Source organism: Callorhinus ursinus, unplaced genomic scaffold (assembly GCF_003265705.2).
Source record: "Callorhinus ursinus isolate GAN/ISIS: 27379988/994484 unplaced genomic scaffold, GSC_fseal_2.0 scaffold77, whole genome shotgun sequence".
NCBI lineage: Eukaryota > Metazoa > Chordata > Mammalia > Carnivora > Otariidae > Callorhinus > Callorhinus ursinus.
Genome location: NW_027397139.1, coordinates 4,209,377 through 4,237,203, shown reverse-complemented (window position 1 = coordinate 4,237,203; position 27,827 = coordinate 4,209,377). Strand labels below are relative to the sequence as shown.

General features: G+C 59.2%; 1 protein-coding gene across 4 annotated transcripts; it reads left to right on the top strand.

Annotated features, from left to right (window-relative positions):
• The first annotated feature begins 73 nt into the window (after positions 1-73).
• On the top strand, positions 74-25,432 carry DAZAP1 (DAZ associated protein 1). 4 transcript variants are annotated; one of them, XM_025861222.2, is made up of 13 exons: positions 74-274; positions 8,251-8,291; positions 8,925-9,091; positions 9,336-9,401; positions 11,252-11,362; positions 12,813-12,861; positions 16,117-16,199; positions 19,175-19,328; positions 21,224-21,253; positions 21,387-21,527; positions 22,375-22,551; positions 23,463-23,552; positions 24,479-24,615. In XM_025861222.2, the coding sequence occupies exons 1-12, from the start codon at positions 246-248 to the stop codon at positions 23,540-23,542; spliced, it is 1,128 nt and encodes a 375-aa protein (XP_025717007.1). In that variant the 5' UTR covers positions 74-245; the 3' UTR covers positions 23,543-23,552; positions 24,479-24,615. The 4 variants fall into 4 exon arrangements, with proteins under 4 accessions (XP_025717007.1, XP_025717006.1, XP_025717005.1 ...); XM_025861221.2 differs by lacking the exon at positions 23,463-23,552 and having other exon boundaries at positions 77-274; positions 11,255-11,362; positions 24,479-25,432; XM_025861220.2 differs by lacking the exon at positions 23,463-23,552 and having other exon boundaries at positions 78-274; positions 24,479-25,432.
• The last annotated feature ends 2,395 nt before the right edge of the window (positions 25,433-27,827 follow it).

Sequence of the window (27,827 nt, the reverse complement as noted above, 5' to 3'; positions counted from 1 at the left end):
CCGGCGGGCGCACCCCTGGCCCCGCCCCCGGAGGCCCCGTGCGGGAGCGCGCCCGGGCGTGCGCAGGGCGGCGGCGCGGGCGCGGGCGCGGGGGCGCGCGGTGACCGTTGGCGCTGAGGGGAGGAGGCTGCGCGGCCGCCGCCGTTGCGCAGATCCGGGCCGCGGCTGTGGGGAGGGCGCCGGGGCCGGTGACCTTCCGGAGGCGGGAGCGAGCCAGGGGGCCCGGGACGCCGAGCGCCGCCGCCATGAACAACTCGGGCGCCGACGAGATCGGGTGAGGACGCGCCGGCCTGCGCCGCCGCCGCCCAGACGCCGCCCCGGCCCCCGTCAAGGTCACGCCGGCGGGCCGCGTTGGGACCGGCGGCCGGGGGGGGCCGGGGACCCCGGCCGGGGCCGCCGGGGGCCGCGGGCCGGCAAGCAGGAGCCTGGGAGTCCGGCGTCCCGCCGCTTCCTGGCCGGGGCGGCTCTGGGAGGGCCCGGGGGGGGGGGCGGACGCCGCCGCGTCCTGGCCGAGGGGCACCCGGCGCGGGAGCCGGGCGGTGGGGAGGCGGCCAGGGCGTCCCCGCCGCCGCCGCGCCCGAGTTTCGCACTGTGGGATCGCGAGCGGGGCACCTGGCGGCCCGGGGCGGGTTGTCCGCCCCCGCGCCTGGATTTCTGGCCGCGGGACCTCGAGCGGAGCCCTGGGAGGGCCCGGGGGCACCCCCGCTGCTTCCTGGTCGAGGAGGACCCGGGACGGGAGCCGTCCCTTGGCGCCCGGACCTCTGGCCGGGGGGGGGGGCCCTCGAGCGGAGGGGGGAGGGTTGTGGGGCGCCCCGGGCGCCTGGGCGCCGGTGTTCCGCCCGCCGCGCCGCGCGCTGCGCCTGCCCGAGCACCAACTTGGCGGGGCGGCGCACGTGGCGGCCCCGGCCCCCGCCGCGCCAGTTCTGCCGCCGCGCGACTTCTCCCCCCCGCCGTCGGGGCGGCGGCCTGCCCCGTTGCCCCTCTTCACCCTGTGCCCGAAGTGCGAGGCACGGGGAGGTGCGCGGAGTCGGCGCCCGCGGGCCGAGGTCACGTGGGGCCGGAGCGCGGAGCGCCCCGGCCGTCTGCTGGGGGGTCTGCCGCTGGAGCCCCTTCCGGCTCAGCCCCCTCGAGCCCACCAACGGACGGACTGGAGGGGAGGAAGAAAGGCACCTCCCGTGGGGGGACGGCGAAGGCTCGCTTCCCCGGGCGCGCGCCGTGACCAGAGCGGGGTTGTTTTCTGTGACGACGGCCTTGTCTAATGCCGAGGGGGCCCGAGATGCGAGCGAGCGATGCCCAAGGAGCCGGAGAATCCACTTGTGCCCTAGTTGGGGGGTTTGGTGGAGGCTTCTTGGCAGAGAGCAGCTCCTACGCTGTCAGCATGGTTTTACGGTTGCGTTTCCTGTGCAGTTTGGGGTTGGGTTTCTGTGGCCTTGTATACGATTCTCGGTGCCCTGGGCTTTGAAGAGACGCAGTGTGTGCTGAAGTGTTTGACTCGGTAAAGCCATTGTTTGCGGGGGGAACTGGCCTCCCAGGGCCTCCAGCTGCGGGTTACTGCTGTGGACGTAAAATGCCTTTTGGGGGCTCCCCCTCCCCAAACCCCACACCATAGAGAATCGGGAGGAGGACCCTGAACTCCTGGCCTGGTTCCTTTTAGAAGGCGTGTCCAGGGACTGGAAGACGGTGTGCTCTTTGTGTTACGTGGGCAAAAAGTTGCAGCACTTCTGACGGGAAACTAGGGTATAGGGAAAAAGTGCTCCAGAAGTGGGGCAGAGCCTGACAGGAGGGAGAACAGGCCTGCCACATCCATCCCCATAGTGCTGGCCTTCCAGAGTGCAGCCAGGAGCCGCCCAGGGCGAGGGTCTTCAGGCTTTGGGCTGCTTTTCTCTCTCAGGAGGGAGAGCAGACAGAGGTCAGGAGGGAAGGGAGCCTGGAGACCCCTGAAGTGTGCCGTGAGGATCCATGCTTGGGTCTGCAGAGGCAGCTTGGGGACGCTGTGGAGCTAGTGGCAGGATGGGGTCAGGGACCCTGCCTGGCCACATTCGCCTCCCCACTCCTGCAAATCCACCCGGATCGCCGGAGTTTTAAAGTTGTAAATGACAGGTGTTCCAGAAATCTTTAATTGCTTTGCAGGTAGAAATCTGTTGCAAAAAACTATTGACCAGTGTCTGTTTTGCACATAGGATGCTTGTTTCTGTTCCATTGATGTGGGAGTCCAGGGTCCACTTGGATCTCCTTGCTGTGTTTGGCTGTCCTCAGACAGTGCGGGTGACTCTACCGGGCTGCCTGACGAAGGGCCCTCTTGCAGTTTCCTGTGAGCGGACCATGGTTGCCTACTCTGGGGTGGTTACCACGTGGGAGTGAGTGTTGTGCTCAGATCCAGGTGATGGCAGATGTTAGCGGGATGTGGCGGGTCTGAATGATCTCTGATGACAGGCACCTTCGTCTCTGATCACTTTTGCTCTGGTCTTTGGTCAGCCTCGTCTGCGTGACTCCTGAGGGAGCGGGAAGGGCTGCTCCCCTTTCCCTAACAGGAACCTGCGTGTATGGGTGCAGGGGCAAGGCCTCAGGAAGTGTGTGGATGTGTGGGGTGCCATCCAGCGGGGGGATGTACTTCTGAGTTTGAGTCTTCCAAGGAAGAGCTTCACTGAGTCTTGGCTGTACCTGAGCCGGCTCCCTGGTCCCCATGGAGTCTGGAGGGGAGAGGAAGTTGGCCGAGACCGGTGGTTTTGGTTAGTGTTTTCACCGTCCTGATTGTCACAATCAGCCAGAACAGAGGGAGGGCTGGGTCTTGAGGGCAGAGGGCTGATAGGAGCAGCGGTGTCACGTGTGGCCCCGAGTAGCAGGTGTGTGACAGGCTGATATCCTCCCTTGGGGCCAGCGACTAGGGGGACAGACACTTACCTTGCTGGAGTGGGGGTGGGGGTAGCACTGTGTCCTCCTTCCTGTGCCATAACCTTGGAAAGTTGACTTCGAGAAGGGTCTCTCGATTCTGACTCTGGAACTGGCCCCGGCACAAGCCTTACAGAGTCCAGACCCCCTGGTCTCTCGGTAGGCCTCTGAAGGCACCTGGCGTCGAGTCGGTGCTCACAAGTGCTGGGGAGGGGGCTGGTTCCCGTTCGGGCAGAGGTGTCTTGTCCACCGGCCTCTGGGGTGCTGGCTTGTGTTGTGGAACTGGAGAGAAGTTTGAGGAAGACTTTATGTATCGGACGCAGGGTCTGGTAAAAGGCAGGGCCAACTGGACACCCTCAAGGGGAGAGTCCCAGGGAAAGGAGGGACTCCGCAGAGAGAAAGTGAAGCAGCACGTGGGTCACTTTGAGAGAAGGTGCAAGGAGGCGTCAGGAGTCCACTCCCTGTGGGAGCTGGGAGCACGGAGGGCGGGTGACCCCACCTACCCCAGCAGCCCAACAGTCCCCGGGGTGCTGGCAGGGTGAGGCCAGAGACCTGGGCCTGGAAGTGTGGGGACTTGTTAAACGCCTGTTTTCACTGAGCAGCCAGGAGGTGGGGAGGGTCCTAATGGTCTGGTTCAGAGAGGTCCTGATTGGGGAAGAGGCTGTTTCTTGCAGGGTAAAGGGTGACGGAGACCTTTGGGGGTAGAAGGTAGAGATGCTTCTCTTCTGCATTTTGGAGCAGAGTCTCTGCCCAGCAGTGCTGATATTTGGGGTGTCCTGGGCACTGTGGGGGCTGAGCAGCATCTCTGACTCCCAGCCACTCGGTGCCGGGAGCACCCCCAGTTGTGGTAATCACAGATGTCCCCAGATACTGCCCAGTATCCTCTGGCAAATGAGACACCTGTTTGGGAACATCTGCTCTTTTCGGCCTGGTTCCCAGGGTGGCCCTGCCACTTGCCCCCATGGTTTAGGATTTGTTTGCTGTAGTGGGAACTAATCTGACGCCTCTAAGGTTGACCGTGGCGTTGGGAGGCGCTCTGGTTGACTTCTTCTATTTTCAATGTTGGCGGCGGGTTGAGCATCTTTGCCAGGTGATGTGCCTGCCCTGCTTGCAGAAGCACACCCCGAGTGACTCACTGGTGATACCCTTCCTACAGCACCTGCTGGGAGCCGGGCTGGAACTTTATGCCCCAAGTCAAAGCCTTCTCTCTGTGGACAGACCGAGGCTTAGAAGGGCAGGAGACTTGCCCAAGGTCACCCCAGGAGGAGCCAGAGCTGGGAGTCCCGTGCTCCTGGTGAACCAGCGCAGCCCTTGTAGGGAATGGCAGGGATCAGGGCCAGGCCCGAATGTGGACATTGCAGCACTGTCCATGAGAGGCCGGACTGTCTTCTTAGGCCGACTGTTCTCGTGCACGGTGTAAGGACAGAATTATGAGCAGGGTCTTCAGCAGGAGGTCACTTGTTTGATTGAGGCTCTTGCCTGGTACCAGGGAGTGGTGGGGGACACTGGTCCTGTCTGGGGGAGGGCAGGTGGAGGAGTTCACAGTGGGAGGCTGCGGGTGTCGTCGGGAGTTCATGCCAGGCACTGAGCATCCTGGGGTTTTTCTCTTGCATGTGTCGCTCGACCCCCACTGTAGTCTGGGAGGGGGTGAGCTCACCTTGCTGGCAGGAGGTAAGCCTGAGCTGCTGAGGGCAGGGCCTGAGCCCCAACACTTGCCTTCCAGGACTTTGCGTCTCTTGCGGTGGAAGGGCCCTGCAGCGGGGTGGCTCCCTGGCTCCTGGGCCAGTGCTGTGTTCCTCCTCCTAGAGCTGCTTCCTTCCCGGCAGGGGGACGAGGTCCCAGGGTGACCTCACTGGAGGGGCAGGAAGGTGCAAAATAGGCTCCACGTTATGTGTTGTTTAAGCAGAAAGAGCCGTTTGCTAAACAACCGTGATTGGTCCCAGGCCCTCTGCTTCTCTGCCCCACCGCTGCCTTCCTGGTGGCCGCCTCACCAGGCAAGATGGCACTTTCTGAAGCCTGCCCGCATGCTGTGAGGGGGCAGAACCTGCGGTGGTTGGCCGGGACCAGGGGAAGCCGCTGAAGGTTTGCTTTCTGGCATGAATACCATGTGGCTGCCCTAAAGTACACAGAGCGGGAGCGGCGTGGTCCTCCAAAGCAGGTTTCCATCTCGGCAGGTGGGGGAGGGGAGAATTAAGCAGAGCTGGGTGCCCCCCGGTGACTGCTGCAGAGCCCCTTCTGAGAGGAAGCCACCGGCACCTGCTGTCGAGGTGCAGGCCCTGGGAGCCGCCTCTCCTGGGCCCTCCTGGTAGTGGCATTGCCCGTCCCCCTCAGGAGCCTGACTCTGGGTCACCTGGCAGGGCCTGATGGTTTATGGGGTTCGGGGACTGGGAGGGCGCTGACTCTCCGCTTCAGCTGAATCCTGACTCTTGTGCCCTTAGAGCAGGGACGGCCTGGAGGGCAAGTGCGCAGGGAGCTATCCCCTTAGTCTGCAAGGTCCTCACCAGGGGTGTAGCCGGTGCCCCGAGAGTCAGTGCGGGCCACCGGTGGGCAGCTAGCAGGGTGAGCGGCCCCTCGCTCCGGGCTGGCGTGCACACACACCTGTGGTGACTGGCGATGGTTTTGCTGCCTGGGTAGCTGTGGAGCTGGTCCTGGCTGGTCCTGCCAAAGGCCCTGTCGTCTCGGCGGCTCAGAGTTGGGGCTTTGTGCTGGGGCTCTGGAGAGGGCCTCCCAGGACCTTGGGAGCCTTTTGGCTCCTGTGTGCGGGCCGGGGAAAGTCCGCCCTTGGAGTGGGAGGAGACGAGATGGGAATGGATAGAGCGGCTAGCCCGGTGCCACCTGAGGGCTTGGGGCTCTCCTCCCCGAAGGTCACACCCCATGAAGGTGTCCCCGGGAGTGCAGCTCAGAGAGCCTAGGGCCAGGGGGAAGGGAGATGCTGTTTTTGTCTCAGTGGTGAAAATCTCTTGTAGCTTAGAACTTGATAGAACTTCAGACCTGCAGAACATTGCAAAATGGTAAGCAGAGTCGCTAGATACTCTTTCCCCACCACACTTAGCAGTGGCTGACATCTTGTCGCATTGGTGGGTGCCCCTCCCATACGCCTTGGGCATCAATGGCGAAGCACTGGGGAGTGAGCGGGGCCCCGTGACCCTTCATGTGGACACTTGGGTATGTGCTGTTCTCTAAGAACAGGGACCTTCTCTGAAATCAGTGCAGCACAAGGATAAAGTGAGGGTACAGCATTGATACCTTTTTACTGTCCAGTCCATAGGGCAGAGTCTGGCCTTGTCAGTTGTGTGGATGATGGTATTTCTGGTCTTTTTTTTCCTTAATGCCAGATTTTGAAATTTAAATGAGGGCTGGAACCTGGACTGGTCAGACGAGTTCCTTCCTCCATTAGGTGGGTGGGTGGTGGTGGATTGGGTTGCTTACAAGGATACCTGCTTATGACCTTACTGTTTTGGTTGGGTGCATGCTAGATAGAGACTGGTATTTGTCTCAGTGAATTAGGTTTTGTGTTTTGAGAATGCTTGAGATCTCTTTTTTCCTGCATGAATTTGCTTTTCCACAGCAAACCTTTGTTCATTCCTGTGTGGAAGGAGTGGGCAAACACGCAGCTCCTCAGCGGTGCCAGCCAGCCTTGGGGCCTTCAGTCATCTGCCGCTCTGTGCCCCTACTGGGTGCCAGGCCCTGTGAGGGCAGGGCGGGGTAGGGCCTGAGTCACAGCTTGCTCGGGGCAGCGCCCTGGATGTCCGAGGAGGCCCCACTCCCCTGGGATTGTTTGGAGTCAGGAGGAAACCTGGCCTGATTCTGAAAGGGGTGCGTAGGAGACACGAATTTAAGTTAATGAGGCCTAAATGTAAGCCTCCCGCTGCTGCTTGGTCAGCATGTTCTGGGAGACTTGTCCTTACAGAGCTGCCTTCTACAGCCCCATAGCACAGCCTCCGCCAGATGTGCCTGTCCCGGGCCCTCCTCAGCCCTGTCCGTAGCGTGGCGGCTTGTTTGCGGCCATTTTGGGGGTGGCAGCGGGTACCTGTCACATCCTAAGTTCAGAACGCTTCTCCTTAGAGAAAAGGCTGGGGTGGGAGCAAGCCCCTGACAGGCCTGCTGCCTGTTGGAGGCATTTTGCCGGCGGCTGGCACGCTGGAGCTTGAGCCCCTGGATGGAGCAGGGGTGACAGGTGTGCTGGCCTCCTTGAAGGGGTCTGTCCTGGGGTGGAGGGCAAGACACCCCTGTTGCTTGGGGGCAGGAGTGCCATCAGCCTTGCGGGGGTCTTTTTGTCTTTAAGCTGAGTGTGGTGTGGTCGGCCCCAGATAAGGGGACCACAGGACCCTAAATCTCAGACAGGGACTGAGCCTTGGCCCCGTGCTGGTGTCTGAAGCCCTTGCCGGTTAGCATCGAGGTCCCACTCTGCGTGCGACAGTGCTCAGAGCCCCTTCCCCCTGCCTGCTCTGTCATACTCACCTCCCAGGTTGTGAGAGGCCTAAATGATGTCTGAGGGGCCTGTGCATCTTGGAGATGCAAGTGAGCTTGGCCCCAGTGAGGGCTGGAATAGCCCCACCACACGGGCCCGTCTCCGGACCTGCTCCGGTGCCTCAGTTCACTTCAGGTCTAGCCAGTCCCGGGGCAGGGCCAAGGTGGATGCTGCCCTGTGGCCTGTTAGTGTGGAGCCCCTCCCCAGGGGCAGGGGAAGTGGAAGGGCTCTGTGGGTTCTGGAGCTGCCCTAGAGGTGTCCTTTGCAGAAGAGAAGCCAGTCGGCAACAGGGGCAACAGTGGGGTTCCTCTGGAAAGTTCTAATGTGTCTGCCTGAAAGGACAGCCCAGGCTACCCTGGAGTGGGAGCTGTGGGCCGGGGCTCCGGTGCTGAGTCTGGAGCTCCGGGACCTCCCGGTGACGTGTGGGTCCTTACTCACGACCACAGGGAAGGTACCTGAGGCTTTGTCCTACAGCTCCCCGTCATTCTCTTTGGTCGCGTGTGCTTTCAGACCCTGACTCCTACGTCCACAGTATTTGCAGGAGCACTGGGGACGTGTGCCCCACAGCCCCACCTGGAAGCCCCTGTGGTGTGGGGGCTCCCGTCAGGCCATTTTGCAAGGTCTCGCTTTCTCACTGGTTTGCGCGGCGAGCACGTGTGGCTCTGGACGTGTGGTAACGCTCACCCCCCGCCGTCTCGGCAAGTCTTGGTGTTGGCCTTCAGGTCTGTAGGCGATGGTTCAGGCGGACATGTGTCATTGCCATGAGCTCGACACCAGGCATCACGTCTGCACCAGCTTCCAGGGGAGTCCCAGCTGAGGGTGAGGCAGAGTGCTGGCATCTTTAAAGCAAGAACTGTCTTGACCCTAAATGTTTTTTTGTTGAATTGCAGGAAGCTCTTCGTGGGCGGTCTTGACTGGAGCACCACTCAAGGTAGGTGGTGGGGACCGGCCCGCCTGCCAGGCACCGCAGACAGGCTTGTGACCTTGGTCTTCAAGTTGTGTGAATTCATCTCTCACTAGTACCTTGGGTTTTTTGTTTGTTTTCTTTAATTCTTGATTTATTTATTGTCTTGAATTCTGGGGAGGAGGGGCACTTGACTGGGTGCTGTCCCGATGTCTCAGCAGAGTTAGGGGAGGGATATGGAGGGCGGGAGACTGTTGGTGTGTGGAGTGTGGAGGCCTGGAGGCTTCCTGGCGCAGTCCCTGAGCTCAGGCTGGAGGAGGAAGCAGCTTGTGGTAGCTGGCATTCCTGGTGGTCACCTGTGTACCCTCAGACTTCACTTTTCCCAGTGCCCTTGGCTGCTGCCATTGTCAGCTGCACCCTTTCTAATTCGTGTGGAGACATAATGCGTCCGTGTCTGGAATCCCCCATCCTTTCCCGTGGGCCTCCTGTCCTTGACCATCTACCATACCCCCCAATCAGTTGCTGAGCCAGTTTACAAGTTGCTGGTTCCACACTTCCAGGTCAGGCTGAAGAACTAGGAGCATGTGTGCCTGTGTGCTTGGCACACCAGCTTAATACTCTGGTGTGTGTGTTTGTGTTTTTGTCCCAATCTCTGAGCAGAGACTCTACGCAGCTACTTTTCCCAATATGGAGAAGTTGTAGACTGTGTGATCATGAAAGATAAAACCACCAACCAGTCTCGAGGCTTTGGGTTTGTCAAATTTAAAGACCCAAACTGTGTGGGGACGGTGCTGGCCAGCAGACCACACACACTAGACGGCCGAAACGTAAGTGTCCTTCCCTGGAGTCCTCTCCCTCCAGCCTCTCCGGCCCCGTCCCATGCTGCTCCGCCAGCCTGCCTCTGCCACTGGGCCTTGGTGGGTGTGCACGTGAAGGAGCGTTTTAGCGGGGTGCACTTAGAGGGTTGCAGTTCTGGGCTGAGGCTGGATTTGGGGTAAATTGACTGGAGGCATGGGCTTGTTTGGGAGAGTAGCTTCGTATTTACAGCTGACTCCTCTGAAACTTCTACAGATCGACCCAAAGCCATGCACACCCCGAGGGATGCAGCCAGAGAGGACACGGCCCAAGGAAGGATGGGTAAGGGGCTGGGCGGGGTGGGGCGGCCTCTCCGCATGTGCCACAGCCCCAGCAGGAAGGAAATATGTACCTTTGATCTGGTGTTTTTGCTCATTACCATTGAGAACATCAGGGCTCTTCCCGTTTGCTGTTTGAGCAGCGGAGGATTCGGAGGATTGCTCAGATTTATCCAGTGGTGTACGTTTTTACTTTATAGCCAAGAATATTCTTACTATTCTGCCTTGAAAACAAGAAAAAGACCTCCCACACCTGGGATCAGGTGTTCCATTTTCTCCTCCCTGGTGGCTCCCACCCTGCCTGCCGGGGGGTGGGGGGATGGGGGGGGCGTGTCAGAGCACCCTCTGCCCCTGCTCCCCCACTCCTTTCTGCTTGCTGGCTGCTCCCGTCCAGGTGCTGCAGCTCACAGGCAAGGGCCCAGTTGGCCATGTCTGAGAGCCTGGTTGCTGGTTGTTGGAACAGCTGATTCAGAATCTGCCAGTGTGGTTGCTCCTCAGGGATCCTCTGTGAGCTGGGTGTGGCCCCTGATGCTTGGCCAGTTGGGGCAGACCCGTCCTCTGCATCGTCACCCATCCCTCTCCTCCTCCAGCCTAGCAAGTCTCAGAGAAGACCGTCATCCAGCACGCCTTTGTCCTAGCAGAAGGGCCTGGCCAGAGCTGGGCTGCAGGCAGGGCAGATGTCTGGGCCACGGCCCGAGAACTGCATGTCTAGCAGGATCCGGCTGCTGCTGGTAGACAGGGGTGTCAGACCCTTAAAACAGTTTTTATTTTCCCAATTTTCTATTGGGAAACTTTTGGGGAACTTCACAGAAAAATCAGAAGAGTGGTACATCAAACACCTAAACACATTGCCTAGATTCATCAGTTGCTAATATTTTCCTGGTTATCTGTATTTCTATCGCATCTTTTTCTGTATCTACCATTCCTAAACTCTGGAGCGTGTATCCCCTAAAAGCATGTTCTCGCACGTAACACCCATCCCCACAGCGGGAGCGTTGGCAGGGGCTCCCAGCACCACCTGTGTCCAGACGGGCGCACTTGCGGCTCTGGGGTCATTCCACAGGTGGCCCTCGTAGCTCTTCTCTTCAGACTGGAATCCCAGGCACGTTCAGATTCCACTTGGTTCCTCATGTCCTTCAGTCTCTTAGCAGCTTGACTGAGATGGAGCAGGCACTTGATGGAGTTTGACCCCTAAGTGTACCTGTGAGACCCTTGCCTGCCCCCAGAGTTCAGTGGCATTGGTCCAGAGCCGTTGGGACAGTGCAGCCCGGAAGCCCCTTGGACAGGAAGGACGGGGTGAGCAGTGCAGTGGGGGGGAGGCAGCCTCCCAGGAGCAGGAGCGGAGGGTCCGGTCCTCTACTACCCACAAGGGATAAGCTTGGGCAAGCGTTTCCCTCTGAGGTGTGAGACCCTCCCCGCAGAGGGTGGAATCACTGGGGTCAGGTGAGGGAGACCTTCCCATAGTCCTCCTTTGTTATCAGCTGAAAACCTGAGAAAACGGCTAGTTTTCGTCGTTACGGCCACCAAACCCAAAGTCCTTCCTTTGACTTCATAGAGCTATATGCTCTCTAGCGGTTGTGATTCAGGATGATTCGACACAGGACCCACCACATGCTCTGCACATGCATTTGAGTGGTGGTGCTGGACCCCTGTCGCCCCGGGTCTCTGTAGGAAATTGAAAGAAGAGTTACCATAGTTTGCTGATTGTGTTTCTCTTTAGTGGGTTTTTTGGAGTGTTTTGGTCTGGCTTTTAGTGGGGTCTTAAAACCAATGCAGTGCGCATCACATACTCACTATGGGGAGCGTTGTGAGGGTTTCCCACACGGACTAACCATTTTTTCCTTTTTAAAACAGCAGAAAGGACCCAGGAGTGATAACAGTAAATCAAATAAGATATTTGTCGGTGGGATTCCTCACAATTGTGGTGAGACAGAGCTCAGGGAATACTTCAAGAAATTCGGAGTGGTGAGTTGTCCCTGCCCCAGAGCACGGCGGGTCAGGGCGGGAGCGGTGGAACCAGGTGTCCGTGGAGGTTGAGCCTGGCAGCTCTCTCCCCTGGGCCTGTGTCTTCCCCCAGAGCAAGCCAGAGCCTGGGAGAGGATTTACTGCCTTTTCAGGCAAACGAAAGCTCACCCTGCCAATCTCCTGGAAGGCCCTTGTGACTGGTTGTGAGCGCCATGGTGTAAAGCACTAGATAGTGTTAGGGAGAAGCAGGGTTTGGCTTAGCCAAGGGAGCCAGCCTGCTGTCTCTCATCACGAAGGGAATGTGCTAGGCCAGGTCCTTACAGCAGCAGCGCAGACTCCACCGGCCTGGACCCGGAGCCGCCCTGCTCCAGCAGCTCACGCTGTCCACCAGGCTGCCAGGCACTCCCTCCCTGGCCAGGGGTCGTGAGAGTTTTGGGCCTGTCACCTGCTCAGTGTTTTCCTCAGTGACAGCAGATCTTCTCCCAAGGCTGGTTTTGTCTCTGGAAGAGGCTGAAATTTTTTAGAATCTTTTTTTTTTTTTAAGATTTGATTTATTCATTTGACAGAGACACAGCGAGAGAGGGAACACAAGCAGGGGGAGTGGGAGAGGGAGAAGCAGGCGTCCCGCCGAGCAGGGAGCCCGAGGAGGGGCTCGACCCCAGGACCCCGGGACCATGACCTGAGCCGAAGGCAGACGCCCAACTGACTGAGCCACCCAGGCGCCCCTCTTTTTAGAATCTTAACAGGGGTTTAGAGTTACTTGGGCTCCTACAGGAACCTCCGTTCTAGTAGGGCAGACAGGGGCCAGCGAGCAAGCTCGTGTGGGGTGCTCATGCCCCAGTCATCCGAGGCAAAGGCACGGGGTCACCCCAGGCTCCCACCTGGTCACACACCCTGTTGGTGGGACAGCCCCGTTGCCTCACTACTGCTTGTTTGTCAGGGGGGCGCCTGAGTGTGCTGAGGACCTGGGCCAGGAATGAAGAGTGCCAGAGCACATGGTGATGTGTGCTCAGTGAGCCAGGGGCCCGGGAGCGAGGGGTGTTGGCTGGGCGGACATCCGTGAGGGAGCGCCAAGCCAAGTGCCGGTCAGCTGGATGGTCTTGGACGTGTGGCCGACCGCCAGAGCTCTGGGTTCTTCTGTCCTAGCATCCGAGCCTTGGTTTTTGTCTGTGAGTGGGAGGGAGCACTGTGAGGCTGGGGCCTCCGGTGTCCAGATGCCTCCCCGTGAGCACTTGGCGCAGAGGCAGCATGCACTTCCCCTGGCCTCCTTCGTGCCCCATGAGTCTCAGGCATCAAACCCCATAAGGCTGGCCTTTTGCCTCAGGACTTCCCTGAGGAATGTCTGGAGACGTTCCCAAGCTGTCTGTTTGCCTCGGGAGTTTTGTGGTAGCCAGATGTGCCCGTGGCCGCCCGTGGCACCCGGATTCTCGAGCACCCGTCTCTCTTGCAGGTCACAGAAGTGGTTATGATCTACGATGCAGAGAAGCAGAGACCTCGAGGTAAAAGACATGGAGTTTGTCCTTGACCTCCCCTTCAGATGGCAAACTATTTCACAATTAGGTGGTGGTGGTAGCGAGCATTGCCTCAGAGAAGGATGATTTGGAGACATGATTAAAACGTAGGCCCTTCCTGTGCAGCCCCAGCCTGTCTGCTTCCCAAGGTCAGACGTCACCGTGTTTTTTTTGGCTCGTTCTTTTGAAGTTTTTACAACTTGACATGAATTTCAATATGGTTTCTGTTTTTAAATGTGTACTGAAAGATTGGTGCTTTTTTCAAATGGTGCACTTGTCACTCAGGGCTGCGTCCTGCTTGGAGTCTCCTGCCCGGGCAGGTCTCATTCCATGGCGTCAGGCTAGGTCTGCCCCAGCTCGGCTTGAACGTGGACTTTCCTTTATCCATCCCATGCTTTTTTCCTGTTTTTCTTGTTTCTTGTTCCCCTAAGCCCGTGGGGCAGCGGGAGGAGGGTGAGGAGCTGCCTCAGTGCATCCCCGACAGGTTCGGGGAGCTGCCCACGCTCGCACGTCCAAATTGGTTTGTGGGGCTGGGACGGCGGGCACCCGATTTCCTTGCCCTTTTTTATGATTGTTATTTCTTTTTCTTTTTCTTTTTTTCTTTTTTTCTTTTTTTTTTGTGGCTGCTGCTGTTTGTGCCTGCCCATCTGTTTTGGTTCATCCACCGCTTCTGGACCGGCTGTGCGAGCTGCCCTGGCGGTCTGGGCACCGTGCAGCCCCTGCCCCAGCCCCGTCCGAGGCCCCCCCTAGCGCACAGAGCCGGCGCCGCCGCAGCATGCGCCCGCCATGCTGGAGAATAGTTTGCCATTTGAACTTCCACCCTTCTCTTCCTCCATGATAAGTGACGTATCCTCACTTCATGTCAATTAAGCTGTTAAGTCTTAGCTTAACTTTAACGTAGACATACGTGCTTAGTGACGTACTTAAGTGTCTCATAGTAAAGTACAGTAACGTTAAGTAAGTTGTTTTTCCTTTTCTCTCTGTGAATTGTTTGTGATTAACGATATCTCTTTAGATTTCTCTTCTCCAGGTGCTAAATTATATCACACAGGTACAGGCCAGTCCCGCAGTCAGAGGAGGGAACGGGCTTTGCTCCAGTGGGGTGTAAACGAAGTTTCAGTGTGTTTCTGTCCGCTTCCTCAGTGGTGATGTCGCCTCTTGACAGACAGATGCACCCCTAGACGCCCCGCCCCGGGGCTCCTTACCCAAGACTCACCGCCTCTTGCGCTATAACGGACCACGCGAGCCCTGTGGTTGCAGACACTCCTGCACTTGGAGAAAATGTTAACTTTTTAACATGCTGTTCATCACCCATGTTGTGTTCCACCATTTGCCTCCGGTCTTGTGAAACTTCAGGACATGGGAATCCTGAGGGCTGCTCTTAGAATCATACCCCCAGTCAGCCCCCTGAGGCCTCGCCCTGGGCCTGGGGAGCACGCCGAGCCGCCGTGGGCTGGGGGGTGCAGGCAGGAGGAGCTGGTGGGGAGAGCGCTTCGGGCTTGACCTTGGGACCCCTGTTCCCGTGGGGGCTCACGGTGTCCTCCACCTCAGAGAGTCCCTGCGAGCACGAGGCCAGCAGAGGGCGGGAGCGACGGCAGGAGCCCCCGGTGGGCTAGAGGGGCATCCCAGAGAGCTCATCCTGCTCTCTCCCCTTCCCAGGTCTTTTCCAGGGCTCCACCTCCCTCCTCCCTCCTCCCTCTTGGCCGATCTCAGACAGTGTCCCTGTCCCAGGGGTTCTGCATGTGTCTCACTGGGGCCGGTGAGGCCCTGACCGCGCCCCTCACCCTGGCCGCTGCCTTTGCTCGCCTCACACCTTCCTCTTTGGCGGTCCCCGCCCCCCGGCCCGGCTCCAGCTTCTGTCTCCTGTGTCCTGCTGTCATCATTCTGCAGCCGCGTTTCTGCTCCTTCTCGCACGCCGTGTGCAGTTTCTTGTGTGAGTGTGTGCATAGTCACGCTCAGACACACGCGTGTGCGGAGACACATCCGAAGCTTCCTGAGTCCCGGGTGTCCCTCCCCGCTAGTCTGTCAACCCCAGGTTTCTGAGCTGTCTTCTCCCCCCCACCCCCTACCCCAAGGTTTTGCCTGCAGTCTTCCCACACGGCCCGGCGCCTGCAACCTCAGTGTCCCTCTCCGGTCCTCTGGAGAGTGCTCGGGCTTGGCTGCTCCTCCCCGGTGCCCCCTCCCTGCCCGCTCCGGCCCTGCGGCCCTTGGAGGCCCTGTCGGGCGCAGGCCTGACCTGGGCTCTTTGCATCGGCCGTGTCATGCTCTGTCGCTCTGTCCCCGCCCGCACCCCATGCCCTTCTTCAGCCCGGTCTGGGCGCTCAGCCCTTCCCCGCACCCGTCTTTTGTTCTCCCGGGTCTTCCGGCAGCTGTCTGCCGCACGCGTCCTTTTGTGCTTGGAGCAGATGGGCCCCGGGGAGACAGTGCAGTCGGCTGAGGACCAGACATGCCACCTTAGCTGGGCAGTCACACTCACCCAGACCAACCAAACTTCGTTTATACTGCCACTTTCTTGTGTTTGGGAAATGCTAAATTTTTTTTCCCTTTAAAATTCTCTTTTTGATGACATGGTGCCTCTTGCTCTTGCTGCTGACAGCAGAGTTTGACCTGCTGGAACCCGTTGTGGCCTGTATCTTTGTGTATTTTATTTACATAGATGCGTACAGATAGATACCTGTATACATACGTATGTTCCTTTGACAGGACTCCTTGGGCTTACCCAACGGTGTTGGATAAGCTTAGCGAGGCACTAACTGTGTAGAGACCGTACTTCTGTTTAACGCGCTAGAACAATATATGGCTGCTGTCAGCACTAGTTGCAAAGCAAATTGCAAGCCGAGGGGGAGAATCTCGGGTTTCAGAAAAGCAGCCGCGCACCCACGGCACACACCCCGACGGAGGTGGAGCTCGCGGCCCGCTGCCCTGCTTGCAGGGGTGCGCTGCGGCCCCCTCCACAGAGTGCTCTGGCACACTCCGGGCGCACTGGGCCTGCTCATGGGCCAGGCCCCCGCCTTTCTCCTGCCCAGGCTGCCCCTGTCTGTGAGGCCAGCCCCTGGAGGTTCCCACCGTGTCTCCACGTGGAACCCTGCCTCCATCACCGGCTCGGGCCCCGCCCTGCAGCCTCACATACTCCGCTTCCCTGAAACCCTTGGACGACCCCTCGGCCCGGCCCTGATACTGTTCATCATCCTGTTTTGTGTCACAACGCCCTGCTACCTTGATTCACTCTTCGTCGTTGGCTAGGTTTTGGATTTATTACTTTCGAGGACGAACAATCAGTGGACCAGGCTGTCAACATGCATTTTCACGACATCATGGGCAAAAAAGTGTGTAGTTGTAGTTTTATTTTACCTTAAGACCAAACCAAGTCTTAGGCAACTTAGGGATTTCACTGGAAACGACAATTCCTGAACAGAAAAAGGGCCGGGCGAGTCGACCTGGGGCACTGTATTGTGTGGGCTTGGGCCTGCTCCTGCAGAAGCAAGGGGCCCTCCCTGCCTGAGGGGTTCTGCCTGTGGCGTGGCGTCTCCCGTCTCGCCAGCTCTGCTCCCGGAGCCCCTCCCTCTGGATCACCGGGGACCGGTGGGTGGGGTGGCCCCCTGGCCGAGGGGCACGGTCTGCGGGGGCCTCCTGGGCTGGCCTCCAGTGAAATTGCAGGTTGCCTCAGGCTTGGTTTCAGTGACCACTCCTTCAGATGTCTGTCCTGCATTCCAATTGCCTCCTGCCGCCCCATGATGTGTGGTGGGCAGCGGACCTTTGACCACAGGTTCCGTGTCAAACCGAAAGAGACGTAAACATCCTGAAGGATTGGTTTTTTTTACTTGGGTCACTTACTGTGAAACTCCAGTCCCCACCACATGCTCTCGGTAGTATTTAACTCCATGCAGTCAAGTGACCTCTGGTTTCATCTTCATACTGTGTTGCCGCCACGGAGACGGGCTGGCTCAGAACGTGGCCCCTGCTCCTCATTTTACTGGGGCCCCCAGAGCTCTCTAAAACGAATCACTGGTAGAAATTCTGCAGTGGGGGATCCCTGAGAGTTAGCAAGAGGCTTTGGGCCCACATTTTTGCAGGATTCTTGTCTCCGTCCTTCTGAAACTTGCTCTGCACACCCTGGCGGTCCCCGTGGGTGCCACACAGGCAGCACGTCCTTGTGCCCTTTGACATGCCCTGCCCTTGGGACGGGACCATGGCCATTTTTGTCAGTTACAACGTCGTGGCGGGACTAAGGCACCACGAGTTTGCTGCCTCCCCAGCGCTCTCACCCCAGCCCCACAGCCCGTCCCTGAAAGCTGATGAACACAGCAGTGCATGGAGCTGTTGTTACATATAGGTGGCTGAGGTTTTGTTGCAGGCTTAATTAATTCCATTTGAACCTGACTAAGCAGCAGACACAAATCTCGCTCCGACGTTCATTGAAGCTTTTAGTTTAAAATTAGCATGCAGATTTCAAGGATGCATGCCAGTTACGAACACAAGTTCAAAGGAGTCCACGTTCAATATTTTAAGGTACTGTGACATTTAAAACTTGGAGGAAGCCTGTCCTGCTCTAGGGGCAGAAAGGCCGCTAAGCGCACGGATCTGCTCCATCTTCAGGCGGCTGGCCCCGCCCCAGTTTTGTAGGACGCATCGGTGTCTGAGTCCGGTCTGCACGGAGCACAGAGCGGAGACTGAGGTGGCTTCTCGGTGTGGGGCTCGACTTCTAAAGTAAGGTGCACACGTGTGGGAGCCCAGCTCCCGGCAGCAACCCCCGGCCTCGCCCTGTTCCCCTTGCCCGACCTTCACTGGCGGGCAGGCCACAGCAGCCCCTCGGTTCCTCGGTGGGGGTTCGCCTCCATGAGGGGCCTGGGCCCCACTTCTAATTAAAACCGTAGTGCCAGGGGCTGCGTCCGTGTTCTGAGAGGAAGACGGTAAAGAAAAAAAGTTGACAAGGGCCGCTCTGCTTTGTAAGCAGGAACCACATTCCCTTAAGGAGCGTATGTGAAGACTCATGAATTTGAGTTCTTTGAAATGGGTCCCTTGGTCCTGCTGTCACATCGCCTTGAGCTAACAGGGATTTTGTTCCTATCCGTGGAGTGTCCTTGGGGCATCAGGAAGGTGGGGTCTTTGTGCCGATGTCCCACTTCCTGTTTGTTCTCCAACAGGAAGGGGTCTTAAGGCAGAACTGATGGAATTCTGAATGCATAATGCTTAGCTCACCAGACTGTGAGACCCCAAGGATGACTCCAAGTGGATTTATTGTCTCTTCCTTCCCATTAAAATTTATCATTAAAAAACAAACAAACAAACAAACAAACAACTGGAGATTCCAGTGCTGAGGCAGCCCTGTAATTGGGGGATTTCGGGTTGTCAGTCTGCCCGCATCTTAAAAGCTGCGTAAGGGAGGGAGCCTTCTGGCAGCCACAGCGCCTGGTGCTGGTAGGGCACACACGGTCACTCCCGCTGCCCCGGCCCCTCCCAGTGCTGTGGTTCCCGACAACGTCCAAAAGAGGCAGGGTCCTGGGCTGCTGACCTAACACAGTATGAAGATTGCTTACTGATTCAAATGTCCATTTTATTGCATGTTTGTTTACTTTTTTTGTTAGATGTAATGTAAGATTCTCTTTATCACATCCATTCCCTCTGACATTATTTTGAGTTAATTGAGATTCTTTAAGCGTTAGCCTGGGGAAGGTAAGTCTTTATCTTCCATTAGACATTTTAAATAAAAAACCTAAGTAAACCAACTGTGTTTCTCAGGTATGAGCTTAAAGCGCAGGCAGGGTGGGTGGCCTCTGGAAAGGTCCTGTGTGTCTGTCGGCCTGGCTCCTCCCAGCGGAGGTCCCCCCTCCACCCCGGTGCTCCGACAGCATCCGGCTCCTGCCACGCTGGGGCCCTGGAGAGGCCTGGGGAGAGGGCTGTGGTTGTTCGTTGGTCCTGGTCTCTGTGTCCCTAGGGTGACGAGGCCATCGAAGGAGAAAGCTGTCATTTCACCTTGACTGAAAGACCCTTGTCACACAAAACTCTGAGGGTCCTTGGCCTTCGGTCCGTGCTCTGCAGTGGGTAGGGCTTAACATGTCTTATGGTTGCATCTGTTGTACCTGAGAAACATGTTTTAAGCAAAAAAGAAAAAAGAAAGAAAAAGGAAAATTATAAATTTTTAAAGAAAAAAAAATACTGGCCTAAATAAGGTTTATAGTTAAGTATTTAGTTTTAAGTCGTAAGATGCTAAGTGTAGTCGTAAGTTATCTGAGGGTGTGTCTGAAGGGAAGGGGGTCCAGGACCCTCGGCATCTCCCTAAACCAGAGCTTCATTTGTCTAGGTGGAAGTTAAACGAGCTGAGCCACGGGACAGCAAAAGCCAAGCGCCGGGACAACCAGGTGCCAGCCAGTGGGGCAGCCGGGTTGTGCCCAATGCCGCCAATGGCTGGGCAGGCCAGCCCCCACCCACGTGGCAGCAAGGATACGGCCCGCAAGGTAAGGCTTCAGCACCCAGAACCGATTGTGCCCCCAGACGGCCGCCTCGGGGAGGCCTGCTTGGAGGCCAGGGTCCCACGCCTGAGGGGCGGCAGCTCCCCACAGCCGCACACGCCCTTTTCCTGCAGACTCACCGCGGAGGTGGGACGTGCTGGCTGGACAGGTGTGCAGGCCTTTGCGGGAGTGCATGAAGGCAGAGGTGGGGCTCCCTCCCTGTCCAGCCCCAAGGTCGACACACACAGCTATGTGTTCATTCCAGTAGCCAGCACGTGGGCTCTGTGCTGGGTACCCGTTAGCGCCGGAACCTTCCAGCAAACCCCCAGAGGGTCGCTGTCCAGTCAGCTCACAGATGAGAAAGGGGCTAGTTTCCCTGTGCTCACCTGGTCCACCTTGAGCGTGGTGTGACCCTGGGTGGTGTGCTTGGGCCACAGCCAAGTTCCCCAGCTGTGGTTTGGGCAGACGGGTCTCACTGTGGCCAGCAGAGCTGCCGCGAGCGTCCTTGCCCCACGTGCCGTGCTGTGGAGGAAGGGCCACGTAGGTCCGAGGGAACATTCGGATGCCGCATGTGGCCCGCGGCCGTGCCGGGCATTACCTCTAGGGGGAGGCTAGGAGGACCTGGTGGGTCGTGGGTCGTGGAGTGCGTCACGGCCGCCATTGCCCCCAGCAAGTGCTGCACCGCTGAGCTCAGAGTGGGAAGTGGGCCTGGCCGGCCTCTTGGGCCCTCTGAATCTGCTCCTGCTCCCTGGGCTCTGGGCTGTCAGGGCCTCTGTGAAGGGTGAGGAGAGTGGTTAAGGACAGCTTGGCAGAAGGGTTGAGGTTCCCAGGGGCCGCAGGACGCAGGATCTGGTAGCCTCCGCCTCCTTTAGAAACACAGAGAAGGGGCAGTGTCCGAGGAGGCCCAGAGGAGGCCACGTGGGTCTGTCTGGCCCCAGAGGCACCTGGCGCACTGCCCCCAAAGCTTGCAGATTGGTCTTTTTAAAAATATTTTTTCACAAAATAAAACACAGCCAGGGGCGCCTGGGTGGCTCAATTGGTGAAGCGTCTGCCTTCGGCTCAGGGCATGGTCCCAGGGTCCTGGATCCAGCCCCGCATCGGGCTCCCTGCTCCGCAAGAAGCCTGCTTCTCCCTCTCCCTCTGCCCCTCCCCCTGCTTGTGCACACGCTCACTCTCTCTCTCTCTCAAAAATAAATAAAATCTTTGTGCCGGGGGCGGGGGAGGGGGACAACCAGCCGTAGGAGACCAGGTACTGAGACCAGAAGCTCTTGGCTGGTAACCAGCCCAGGGCTCCCACCACCCAGCCTAAGGTCCCACCTGTGCATCTGAGCCCCTAGTCTGTGGGTGTCCCCTTCACCCTTCCTTTCTTTTTCTTTTTTTTAAAGATTTTATTTATTTATTTGAGAGAGAGAGAGAATGAGCGATAGAGAGCACGAGAGGGAAGAGGGTCAGAGGGAGACGCAGACTCCCCGCCGAGCAGGGAGCCCGACGCGGGACTCGATCCCGGGACTCCAGGATCATGACCTGAGCCGAAGGCAGTCGCTCAACTGACTGAGCCGCCCGGGCGCCCCCCTTCACCCTTTCTGATGGGTTCTGTTAAGAGCCGGGGCCACCTGACCAACAGGCTTCTCTTGGGGATCCTTCTCCTGTAGAAGCAGGATGTGAGTGGCAGCCCTTTGCCCGTACCCAGGTGCCTGTGTTCCTGATCCACCACGGGCTCCTCGGATGCCTTCCTCGGGCTGGGACGTCCTCCCTGTGCCCACAGTGCGGCAGGACGCCAGGCCCCGGGACTGTGTTTCCAGGAGGGCTTTGCCAGCAGAGCAAGTGCTGTTGGGGGTGGGTCAGCTGCCAGTCTGGGACATGGACGGGACACCAACCACTCTCTTTGTTTTCCTGTTTAGGAATGTGGGTTCCAGCAGGACAGGCAATTGGTAAGTCCTTCTTTGTGGGTATCCGAGAGAGAACAGAATCTGAAATGGGGTGGGCCCCTGGGGGGCCTGGGCACTGGGAGCTGTGTGTGCCCCACCCTTTCCCCCTCACCCACCTCTGCGTCCTGTGTTCCAGGTGGCTACGGACCGCCGCCTGCAGGGAGAGGAGCGCCCCCACCGCCCCCACCGTTCACCTCTTACATCGTGTCCACCCCTCCTGGAGGGTTCCCCCCTCCTCAGGGCTTCCCACAGGGCTACGGTGCCCCCCCACAGTTCAGTAAGTCCTGCGGGCCCCTGGGGTGGGGCAGGGCGCCCATCCTGACATGCATCCTTGCACCCTATGCCTGGCACTTGCTTGGGGCTCGCGGCTGGGGCGCTGCCTGCCCTGGTCCGTCTGCTTGTGGGGCCGTGGGGGTGGCACGCCTGTTGTGTGAGGGAAGTGTGCCCCCTCGCTGGGGCATCTGGATCTGATGGTGGGACTCGGCAGTGAGGGGCTCGAGCGCGTCAGGAGCTCTCGTCTGTGCTGGGCTCTGTGGCGTGGCACCTGGGCCTTGGGCAGCTAGCACGCCTGCAAGGCTCCGTGCTCGCCCTTGGTAGGAAGGTGGCCTTGCGGCCTCGCCTGACGCACTGCGGCTGACCGCTGTCATTATGAGTGCCGGGCGGCCAGCCGAGACAGTCCCGCGCTCTTGCTGGGAGGTGCTTGGGGCTCTGGGTGTGTTCTGTCGGAGTGCACCCCGCGCAGGTCAGGCCCCAGGACAGCTGTATGGCCCCTCACCCTGGCCTGGACCACACCTGATTCTAGTTGTAACCAGGAGATGGGTGGATAGAAACGGGGTGTTGACCCCCAGGACAGAGTGGAAGCCATGCCGTGAGGGAAGGTTGGCGCTGTGTCTGGCAGGCGGGTTTTATCCTTTTCAAGAGGACGCCAGTGCAGCCGCTGTCTGTGGGATCCCTGCCGAACGCTCGCTGTTGGGGGTGTGACAGGCCACCCCAGGCCCACGCTAGGGACATCCCCAAGGCCTGGCCGCTCGGGGGGTTTCAGCAGGAAATGGTGCGGCGGCTTCTGGTGGGCTGGGCTGTGGTCGCGCACCGTGTCTGTGTCTTCCTCTCCTGTTTGTGTGCAGGTTTTGGCTATGGGCCTCCACCTCCACCACCGGATCAGTTTGCCCCACCGGGGGTCCCTCCTCCACCTGCTACTCCAGGGGCAGCACCTCTGGCTTTCCCTCCGCCCCCATCTCAGGCCGCCCCGGACATGAGCAAGCCTCCAACGGCCCAGCCGGACTTCCCCTATAGTCAGTACGGTGAGTTGGAGACCTGCAGGTGCGGCCTGGGGCCCAGGGCCTGGCCCCACCATCTCCTGCCTTCCTCCCTGCCAGCAGGAATGTGGCGGGAGGCCTGCTGTGCAGGGGCTTGTTGCAGAGGGTCAAGCGAAATGAAAAGCAAGATTTTGGTGTCTCGGGTTTTGGCTAGGGAGCTAGTCTTAGAAAAGCATCGATCGTGTAGCAGGTGTCCAGGCTGCGTGGGCTCGGGAACCCGAAGCTGTGACGGGGCCCCTAGGAGGATGACGCGAGGGCTTTTGGGGCACCCCTGGCAGGCCTTGTTCCTTGGTTGTCTCGTTTTCTTCCGCGTGCAGAGCGCAGGGTGGGCACCTGTGGGCCACGTGGCTTCGTGGCTCTGGTCGGTGGCAGGCACGGGCTTGGGTGTTACCATGTGCTTCACTCGAGGGGCTGGTCATGGAGGAGGTGCTTCTGAGCCTGGGGTCTACAGGGTGGCGACCTGTGGCCTGTGTGGGAGGAGCTCATGTGAGGACAGGGTTGGGCCCAGTGTCCGGGGGTCTCCCGCCGCCTCTGCTCGGCCACGCGGGTAGGGCTGCCTGTCGCCAGGGCTCCCAGGGTTCTGCTCTCTTCCCACTTCGTTGTTCAGACTGTTTGGCCCAAGACCACAGTGTCTGCAAATTGAAGCTGTTCTTGCCCTTGAATGCTCCCGGCTGCCCAGCACCGTGCAGTCTCGCCCCCTTGGCGCCGTGCCCGGCAGCGCTCCCCGAGTACATGGGTTTTTAACCACCACCACCACCACCCCTGCCCCAGAGCACTTCCTGCTGTGTCTGGCGCCCGTGAGCAGCCCTGGGTGGGGGGGTGCTGACCGCCAGCGTGGCCCCGCCCCTCTGCTGAGGCTGCCCTGGGGTAGTCACCCTGGTCTCGTCTCTTGCCAGGCCTGGGTACCTATTCTCAAGACCCATCAGGCTTCGGGCCCATACTTTGTTTACACTCTTATGGTCAGGCTGAGCAGTGATGTGGCCTAGGTAGGTGGCACCTCCTCATCCACGATCCCCACTCTGCCTGCACCCGGGCAACGGACATCGCCTCCTCTGCCGTCCTGGGCGGGGGTGGACCTGGCGGTGCCCTCGGGACGGGGCCCTTGCTGGGGCGAGGATCTCGACTGGCCACGGCCCCATGGCCCCAGGAGCTCTGCTTCTGCTGGGCAGCAGACACAGGCACCCCGTGCCTTCATGCACCCCCTACTGGGGACCCAGGGGCCCCGGGACATGCCTTCATCCTGGGTGTGCAGTCTGGTGCCGTTCCCCTTTCCAGAAAGCGCCTCCCATGCCTTTAGAGGTCAGCAGTGCAGGGTCTAGGTCCTGTTTGGAGGAGGGACCTGCCCAGCCCAGGCAGTCTCTGCGGGCATGGCGCCATGAGGCACTCACGGCCTGGCGTTGGGCACGCAGTCCTGCCCCACACCCGCCGGTTCTATGGAAGCTGCCAGCTTGGGTCAGTTCTGCGGGGAGGACTGTCTCGGGTCTGGCGGGCATCCGGGGGGGGTGCGGGGGGAGGCCTGGCGCTAGTCTAGTCTGACATTTTCTTAAATTCTGGGGGCTGTGTCTGAGTTCCCCATGCATTCCATTCAAAAGTAAACTTCTAGAAGCCCTCGGGCCACCGAGCCAGGCCAGGTGCTCTCACGTCTCCAAGCTCAAAGGTTTCCAGCGGCTCAGATGGGCTGCTAGGGCCCAGCCCCGGGTCCTTGGGAATGGGGGGGGGGAGGCAAGGCCGAGGATGGATGGGACAGACCAGGGGGCTCCTCGAGGTCTCTGAGCTACTTTTCCTTCTGTGCGGAGACAGCGGTCGGGGTCCTGTGGGGGAGCAGGATGGGCTGTGCGGGCGTGGACCCCTCCTAGGCTGTCGGCGCAGAGCTGCGTTCCCGCCCCCGGCTCACTGGGCTTTTTCCCTGCAGGTTACGGACAGGACTTGGCTGGCTTTGGACAGGGCTTCTCAGACCCCAGCCAGCAGCCCCCCTCCTACGGGGGCCCCTCGGTGCCAGGCTCGGGGGGCCCCCCCGCCGGCGGCAGTGGCTTTGGACGAGGTCAGAACCACAATGTGCAGGGATTCCACCCGTACCGACGCTAGCCGGCCGGTGCCCTGCGGACGCCGGGGCGGCTGAGACCCAGGATTTAGAACTTGTGAACTCGTGACAATCACAAACTTGGCAGAAAAATAGCGACTCGACGGTGGGGGGAGGGGGGCGAGAGGCTTTTGGAGGCGGCTGTGGGTGTCTGGACTGAAGTTTTTAAATATATTTCTTTCTCTAACCCATCAGCACAATAAAAAAAAGTCACTGGTTCAACAACAGGGTTAAAAAAAAAATGTCTTCAGCTTTAATTCAAAACTTCAGGTTTCTTTTTCTTCCTTTTTTTTGAAATTATTTTCCTGAGCCTTTTGTTTTACCGTATATTGTAAACTTTTATGTTAAAGAAAAAAAATATACATTTACAAATTGTGAGATTTTTAAGAGAAATTTTCTACGATGTATACTGGCTTATTTTTTAATTTAAAGCAGGGTTTCCGTGGGCACTGGTGGCAGTGAGGGGCGTGTTCAGTGCCTCCCTCCTGGCTTTGAGGGTTGGGGCTCGCTGGCCCAGAAACTCCGGGAGCTTACAGAAGACGTCTACTGAGCGTGTTTTGTTTTTTGTTTATTCCTTGCTTTTGTCGACTGACCTGCCCGGCGCCGTCTGCGGGTGCGCTGTGGGGGCCGCGCCCACCCAGCCTCTGCCGGCGCCGCCCCGCGTCCGCCCCAGCAGCAGGGACAAGGAGGCCTTGTCAGCCGCTCTCCCGCGCACGTGGTTTCAGGGGTCCCCACTGACCAGTTTGACCCTGGTTTGAATAAAGAGAAGTGCGTTTGGATTAGAAACCCACGTTGTGTCCTTTTGTACCCCCCTGCTCTGGGCTGTGCGTCCCCACGGGGGGACCTGTGCTGGCCCTCGGCCTCCTCAGCGGTCTCAGGCCCGCGCAGTCTGCGCGACTGGGGAGCCCGGGGCCCCACCTCGGTGCGCCTAGGGTCTTGGCGTGGTGGCGGATACGGATTTTGGGACGGCCGGGGGCTCGGGGGCCTGGTGAGAGCTGCAGATCCAGTGTGAGGGGGCCCAGGTTCCAGGGCTCAGGCCACTCGCTGGGTGCCAAGGAAAAGGTGCCCGGACAGATCTGAGCAGGGACCGGCCAGGCCTCCCCATTCCCATGGGAGTGACGCCTGGGTTGTGGCCTTGGGTAGGCCACTCACCTTTCCGCAGACTAGGCTGTTGACGTGGATGGTGTGGGCGTCGGGGCACCCAGCTGAGGGCCGGCAGGAGGCAGCATGGTGGCCTGAGCCCCTAGAGCTGAAGGGAGATGCCCCAGGGGCACCTGGTGGGGCCTGGCCATCCTAGCTGGGACCCCCAGCCGGGGGCAGGAGGTGGGGTGGGATGAGCTCCAGCCTCCCACAGCGGCCACTCCCCTGCCTAGCACACAGGGCCTGTCTGGCAAAGTGTCTGCCAGGCCTTTCCAGCCCTGGACATTTCTGGGTATTCCGTTCCCGTCCATGTTCCTGACTGCCCCTCTCCCCGGGTAGAAGGGGCTGTGACCGTCAGTGACCATGGAGGGGAGTCCGAGCTCATTTGTACACAGGACTTCTTTGGCTCTGGCCTGGCCTCTCTGTAAGAGTGGGAGGGACTCCTGGGTCCGGGGGAGGCTGGCCCTGGGAATTAGGAACAAAGTGGGTGAGTCCTCCCGTGTTCTAGCGTGTGGGGGCCTGAGGGCTGCTGTCACAAACCGCCACCAACTTAGGGCTTAAACCGCCCACACTCATGTCCTGACAGTTCTGGGCTCAGAAGTCCTAAAACCCCGGGGCACCTGGGCGGCTCAGTCGTTAAGCGTCTGCCTTCGGCTCAGGTCGTGATCCCAGGGTCCTGGGATCGAGCCCCGCGTCGGGCTCCCTGTCAGCGGGGAGGCCTGCTTCTCCCTCTCCCTCTCCCCCTGCTGTGTTCCTGCTCTCTCTCTCTCTCTCTCTGTCAAATAAATAAATAAAATCTTCAAAAAAAAAAAAAGTCCTAAAACCCCAGCACGGGTGGGGCTGGTCCCCCCGGGAGACCCGGCTCCGGCCTTTCCCTGACCCGCGGCCCCCCCCATCCTCACCGCCAGCAGCGCGGGGTCTGCCCATCTCTGGGACTCCCACCCTCTGCCTCCCCCTCGTGAGGACGCCGGGCCCCCCGGGAACCCAGGGCCACCCCCTCGGGGGCCCTGACAAGGTCGCGGGGACACATCCTGGTTCCCAGTCTTTGGAGGCCGTAATTACATCATTCTAAAGACCACCGTCAAGATTTTAAAAACGTAAAAAGAACAGGGATGGGCGCCAGGGGGCTTAGTTGGTGAAGCCTCTGCCTTCGGCTCAGGTCATGATTCCGGGGTCCTGGGATCGAGCCCCGCGTCAGGCTCCCTGCTCCGCAGGAAGCCTGCTTCTCCCTCTCCCGCTTCCCCTGCTTGTGTTCCCTCTCTTGCTGTCTCTCTCTCTCAAATAAATACAAATTTTTTAAAAATGTAAAAAGAACAGATTCATCCAAAATGCACCGGATGCCTCCAATGTACCAGCCTGAAATAAAGCAATGGACAAAACAGCCAGAAACCCCCATCCGCACCCACGGCCCAGCTCACGTTGTGGGGCAGGGAAGGTGGGTTTAGCTCAAAGGCCGAGAGAAGGGGCGCCTCCCCTGCAGTGCTCAAAATGCCCCTGTGAGGCAGCACCCCGCCACGCACCACCCGGGTTTACAGAAGGCACTTCAGGCCGGCGCCCTCCATCCATACTGCGTGTCATCACGGTGTGAAACCTTAGCTCCTTTCTTTTGTGAAATTAATTCTGTGCAAAATTAAGGTTACCTGGCAAAAGGGCATTATGCAAACGAGGCAGGGATTTCCAGCCGGCCAGGGGCTCCTGGGACCACACCTTGCTCTGGTGAGCCTTGGCAAGCCCCCCCGCGTCCCGAAGGACACATCCTGAGGCCCCCAAACCTGTGCTTGTGCTCCACCAGGGGCCGGGAGGGACGTCCCCTTCTTGGGTACAGTTTAACGGGCTCTACCCACAGGATTGTGGAAATGGCTGCGGAGGCCGCGCTTCCTTCCAGACTTCCTGTTCCCTCCAGGCCAGCCCCAGCTCCCCACAAAGCCACGGGTCTAAACCAATCCCCCCCCCCCCACCGCCAGCAATCTGGAGGAAGGGTCTGGAGGCTCAGGGGCTGCTGGTCCCACCGGCCCAGCACTCAGCTGGGTGGGGCGGAGGC

Coding starts and splice junctions, on each gene's coding strand:
- DAZAP1 (XM_025861220.2), top strand. CDS start 246: ATGAACAACTCGGGCGCCGACGAGATCGG. Junction 9,092..9,335: donor ACACACTAGACGGCCGAAAC/GTAAGTGTCCTT, acceptor AAACTTCTACAG/ATCGACCCAAAGCCATGCAC. Junction 16,200..19,174: donor ACGACATCATGGGCAAAAAA/GTGTGTAGTTGT, acceptor TCATTTGTCTAG/GTGGAAGTTAAACGAGCTGA.